This window comes from Rutilus rutilus (assembly GCF_951802725.1).
Source record: "Rutilus rutilus genome assembly, chromosome: 9".
Taxonomy (NCBI): domain Eukaryota; kingdom Metazoa; phylum Chordata; class Actinopteri; order Cypriniformes; family Leuciscidae; genus Rutilus; species Rutilus rutilus.
Genome location: NC_140223.1, coordinates 7,681,583 through 7,687,582, shown reverse-complemented (window position 1 = coordinate 7,687,582; position 6,000 = coordinate 7,681,583). Strand labels below are relative to the sequence as shown.

Here is a 6,000-nt window from a genome sequence, read left to right as displayed (position 1 = left end):
TCATCCACAGGCTGTTTCGGGTGCAGGTAGGGGTGTTTTTACTGCGGGATAAATATAAGCAGCATGACACAACGGTTCATGTGTTTATGGTCTCCTAATTAGGACCTGACCCGTAATATAGAAATATTAAGTCTGCTGTTTAAAACAAACAAAGTAGGAGAATAGTGTGTGCAAACAGCGGGAAATATTCGTGCAGTGTGTGCATCAAAAACTCAATTCCCATTTGAAGCTTGTGACAAACGCAACGCACACATCGCGATCATTTTATTAATTGTTAATTTAAACACTATTTGGATTCATCAGTCGGAATGAATTACAGTTGAAACAAAAGTTGTACATGTAAACATGTAAAAAATGAAAATATTCATATAGACCTAGCCTATTCATAGATCATATTCACATCACAGAATTAAACTCTTATTAAAATCAGTTTACAGAGACTAAAGTGGAGCTGAATTATTAACGTATATTCTCCAGTTACACACATATGAGACCTGTTACTGAAATTGGGTCAAATTAAGCTTGAAATAAAGATATACTTACAGTAGAGTAATGTCTCCAGTTTATAATGTGGATCCTCCTTCAGATCAGAGAGCAACTTCACTCCTGAATTTCCTATTTCATTTCGAGACAGATTCAGTTTTCTCAGGTGTTCAGGGTTTGATCTCAGAGCTGAAGCCAGAGCAACACAACCTTCATCTGTGACGCCACAATCCCACAACCTGTAGAGAACAATGACACACACGCCACTCTCAGTTAAGATCAGATCAGATCAGGGGTGCATTTCGTTCAACCACTTTGGTTTATGACATGACGCACGTGGTGGAGTAATAACTTATTTTAACGAATCTGTTTGAGATCGAATTAACGCTAGATGTTTTGCTATAAATTACAGACATGACATCTGATGACTATTTCTCATTTTTCTCAGTTATTTCGCTTTATTTCCAGATTCAATCATAGGCTCGTTCTTTAGTAGAGCATGTTCGCACATGCGCACTCTTCAAAAACAGTGCTTTAAATATCTTGACAAACTAAAAGAAGTAAATTAAATTTGTATGTATTCTAAATAAAAGACACAGGTTGTACTGAATGTCAGCTTGCTTATTTTGCTCAAGATAAGGATTTATTAAGTCCACGTGTCATGCAAACTAGAAACTATGCTTCTAACCACAGGTCGAGAGCTGTCGTTCCAACCACACAACTTTGCGATGCTGTTTGCGAATGTTCGTTAGAACAATGGTTTTGGCAAACACAGACTCGTTGAGCTATGCTGATAACGACGGAACTTGCGAACATATTGACTAATGATGCTTTGGGGAAATGCACCCCAGTTTAGCAGTGAATCCATTATTAAAGAGAAAGTTCAAACTTAAAGCACAAATTAATGTTTGATCATTAGATTGAGATCCAAAATGTCACAAAACATGATCATAAAACATCTAAAGTATCATTTAATCAGGAAAAATAATCTCTTAAATTTCACTATTCACTACATAGGCTAGTTTTGCTGTTGCTTAGATCTTTATGTAATATGTAAGGAGCAATAAATTGGTGTGTGTGTGTGTGTGTGTGTGTGTGTGTGTGTGTGTGTGTGTGTGTGTGTGTGTGTGTGTGTGTGTGTGTGTGTGTGATTTTACAGAATTAAAAACAATCCTTTAGAAAGTGTCAATGCAGAAAGATGCACATAATTAACAGTAAGAATGAATCCAGCATGTTCTTCATTTCTCAGTTCTGACTGTGTTGAGCTTGAGTCTGTTTAAAGTCAAGAGACTGAAATGTTGATTGTGTGTGAAAGTGTGTAGCTGACTCTCAGTCCTGCAGTTTCATGTTATTGAGGATCAGCTCATGTGTTCAATCATTTACAGCTCAATAATCTGAACTCACAGCAGCAGAAAGAGGCAGAACACTTCAAATATACTTTGCATTGTGATTCATGTGTGAGAGTCAAATATGATCTTACCTCAGTATCTCCAGTTTACAGTGAGGATTCTGTAGTACATCAGACAGCAGATTCACTGATTTTCCTATTTTATTCTCAGACATATTCAGTACTCTCAGGTGTTCAGGGTTTGATCTCAGAGCTGAAGTCAGAGCAGCAAAACCTTCATCTGTTACGCCACACTTACTCAACCTGTAGAGAACAATGACACACACTTCACTCTCTCAGTTCAGATCAGATCAGTTTAGCAGTGTGCAAATCCTAAAAGTTTCCTCTGATCTTAGGCCGAAACCTGAAGTGTTTGATCGCACGCGATCTGGTAAAGGCTGTGATTATTTTATGTGCAGTTTGTCAGTGAAGTACGGCTCTGTGATCGGTAGTAAATTCTGCTCGATCTGAAAGCCAGAGGGCGTCACACACACACACACACACACACACACACACACACACGCTAAATATGCCCCACCGCAGAAGCACGATAACACACATCATTCCAGGAAATCCCTATGGGCATCATACTATCTGTAGCTGAATAAACAGAAGATTGAAACGCTTTGATTTATTAAATGTTGTCTTTTGTTGGACAATAGGTTCATAAATGCTTCCCATGTTTGGAAAGATGTTTGATGTGTGTTGCTTTTTCAAATGCACATTAAAAGCGACTCAGACTCGCAGTGCTTTCAGATGGAGCAGCGTTTACTACTGATCAGAGCCGTACGTCACTGACAAGCTGCACATAATAAATAATCGCAGCTTTTGCGATTTCATAATAGCGATAAGCAAAATTGGTTTCATGTTAATTGCGATTAATCGTGCAGCTCTATTTAATATGTTCACCGACAGCCGATTAATGACCGTTGCGATTAAATTTTATCCTCGACGAGATTCTGACAGTGTCTGAAGATTTGACTCACAGTCCTGCAAGTGTGACTTCTCCTTCACTTGTTTCAGCTTCTTCTTCTTCTCTGGATCCTGATCGATTGCTCCTGTCTGCCTCGCTGCCTGCTGTGAGTTTGTTTGCTTCGGTGCTGTAAGCTCCGTTTTGGCCTCGTATTTCTTTGTTTTGAACCATCATTTACTACAATTTCTAGTTGTTTATACTACTAAAAACAGCTTACCGAACATCTCAGATTAACCTGACATCGCTAGCTTCCATTACTACTAGCACAACACGCTAGTAATTCGCAAGCTAGCCTGTTAACGCGCCACCTGTGCGCTCAGCTATTTTTTATTTATTTTTCTCTCACGCCTTTGAGTTCATAAAAAGCTCAGGTGAGTAAGAATCAGTCAACAAACACGGTGAGTAATGTCTTGTCCTGTTATTGTCACCTGCACTTCATGTCACATGTTTAGCATAGCCTTCTCTGTCGGCAATATAGAATTTATATGTGATAAATGCAAGGAGACAGTTAGGCTGACGGAGAAGATTTCAGAACTAGAGACACGCATCCAAACTTTAATTGAGGATAGTAAGAGTGCTAGAGTTTTAGATACTGCTTTGGATGCGCCTAGCATACTGAACTCTTTACATGATTCGGTTCTGGCTGAAGTAGAGCCCATGCAGCCAGGCAAATGGGTGACAGTGAGGGATCGCTCTAGTCGCGGATTAAAAAAACACTCTTCCGTTCCGATTACCATAACAAATCGATTTGCCCCGCTCAGTGAAACACCCACTGAGAATTCTGTTGATTGCGCCCTAGTTATTGGCGATTCTATTACACGGAACATGAAAATAGAGACACCAGCCACCATAGTCACATGTTTGCCGGGAGCCAGAGCGCCTGACATCAAAACAAATTTAAAAGTGCTGGCTAATGCTAATCGTAAATTCTCTAAGATCATTCACGTCGGCACTAATGATGTTCGACTCCGCCAGTCGGAGATCACAAAAATTAATATTAAAGAGGTGTGTGAACTCACAAGTACGATGTCAAGCACTGTAATTTGCTCTGGCCCCCTTCCAGTTCGCAGGAGTGATGAGATAGTTAGTAGATTGTGTTCACTGAATCGCTGGCTGTCAAGGTGGTGTCCACTTAATAATATAGAATTCATAGACAATTGGAAAAGTTTTTGGGGTAGACCTGACCTGTTGAAAAGAGATGGTATTCATCCCTCCTGGGATGGTGCTGCTCTTCTCTCTAGTAATATGGCACATAGTCTTAGAGCTCAAACATGACAATCTGGGGCTCAGGTCAGGAAGCAGACAGACTGGCTTAACCGACCATCTGCTAGCGGCCTCGCGTCACCAAAGTCAGATAAATCCCATCACATAGAGCCTCTTTCACCTAGATATCATCATATAGAGATTATGTCTGTTCCCCGAATTTGGAAATCCGAAAAACGTCCAAACCCATCTATGGTTAAAAATTTGATTGTTGTTCAACAAATAAAAAAACAGCTATAATACAGATGAGCAAATGATAAAGCTTGGGTTGCTGAATATTCGATCCCTTACTCAAAAAGCACTCACTGTTAATGATATGATTTCAAATAATAACCTAGATATGCTGTGTTTGACAGAAACCTGGCTAAAACCAAACGATTACATTACTTTAAATGAGTCCACCCCGCAAGATTACTGTTATAAACATGAGCCTCGTCTGAAACTCAAAGGAGGTGGTGTTGCTGTAATTTATAGTAATATTTTCAAAACCACTAAGAAATCAAGTTTTAAATATACTTCTTTTGAAGTGTTGGTGCTTAATGTAAAAATATAGGCCTATAGTGTAAACGATAAATCACGTTTGAGATTTGTGCTGACTACTGTATACAGGCCACCAGGGCACCATAAAGATTTTATCAAAGAATTTGCGGACTGTCTATCAGAATTAATATTGACTGCAGATAAAGTACTAATTGTTGGTGATTTTAATATACACATAGATAATGAAAAAGATGCATTGGGTATGGCATTTAAAGACATTGTAAACTCAACTGGAGTTAGACAACACGTGTCAGGACCTACTCATCGTCGTAATCATATTCTAGATCTAATATTATCACATGGAATAGATGTTGATGCCGTTGAAATTCTGCAGCAGAGCGATGACATCTCAGATCATTACCTAGTCTCGTGTAAATTACATTTAGCCAAGGCTGCAAAGCCGACTCCGTGTTATAAATATGTTAGACCTATCATTCACTTCTGCCACTAAAGATTGCTTTATCAATAATCTTCCTAATCAGTTTCATCATCTCAGCATCCCAGATAGCTTAGAAGAACTAGATATTGCAACAGAAACTTTTAACTCTCTCTTTTCCAGCACTTTAGACACAGTTGCTCCATTGCGCTTAAAGAAGATTAAAGAAAATAGTCCAACGCCGTGGTACAAAGAGCACACTCGGGCCCTTAAAGGGGTCATATAATGGTACATGCACTTTTACAAGTTGATTGTACTGAAATGTGTGTTGGCAGTGCCTGTACACAACCATCATAAAATGATAAAAATCCATCCAGTGTTTTTTTTTTTTTTATCTCCTTATATGTTTGACCCACTCTGAAATCAAGCCATTCGACCTAGTGACGTCACAGGGTCGGACGCCCCTCCCACAATTGTAATTGACAGCGGCAGCGTTTCAACACAGACCCGCCCTCGCTCGTGAGCGAGTTGTCCATCATCATAGTGCATTGATATACTGGAGAAGAATGGCGTCTAAGCGATTGTGGCGCTCTGTTCTTGGGTGTAATAAGGAACACAGCAGTCATTTTGATGTTTTGATGGAATATTTCCAAAGCATTGACGCAGGGATTCCCTCGCACGGATTCCCCACGATCCATGCTTTCATGTTTGCACCAGACAGCTTTACAAACAAGGGTCAGTAAAGCTGGTTTTGCTAAGAAGCTGTTCCTGAAAATAGGATCGTTACCAACTATTCGTGTTCCTGCTGCACCTCCAGAAGAAGAAGTGAGTGTAACGTTTTATTAACCTTTATATTAATATTTATATTAATCTTTGCAAATCGCTTGCTGTACGCTTCACGATGAATGCGGCTGTTTACACTCAGGGTACATTACGGCATGTTTTCTATGTACGACGTTCTCAATATAATTCATAATC

At 39.5% G+C, this 6,000-nt stretch overlaps 1 protein-coding gene across 1 annotated transcript in view; it reads right to left on the bottom strand.

Moving 5' to 3' along the window:
- LOC311296903 (NACHT, LRR and PYD domains-containing protein 12-like) overlaps window positions 1–6,000 on the bottom strand; it is a gene marked incomplete at both ends in the record, with an annotated part of 29,946 nt that continues 23,946 nt past the window's right edge. Inside the window, 3 exons of the mRNA XM_084418887.1 lie at window positions 1–41; window positions 544–722; window positions 1,964–2,134. Of these exons, the coding sequence (XP_084275013.1) occupies window positions 1–41; window positions 544–722; window positions 1,964–2,134 (391 nt within the window). The remainder of the gene's footprint in view (window positions 42–543; window positions 723–1,963; window positions 2,135–6,000) is intronic.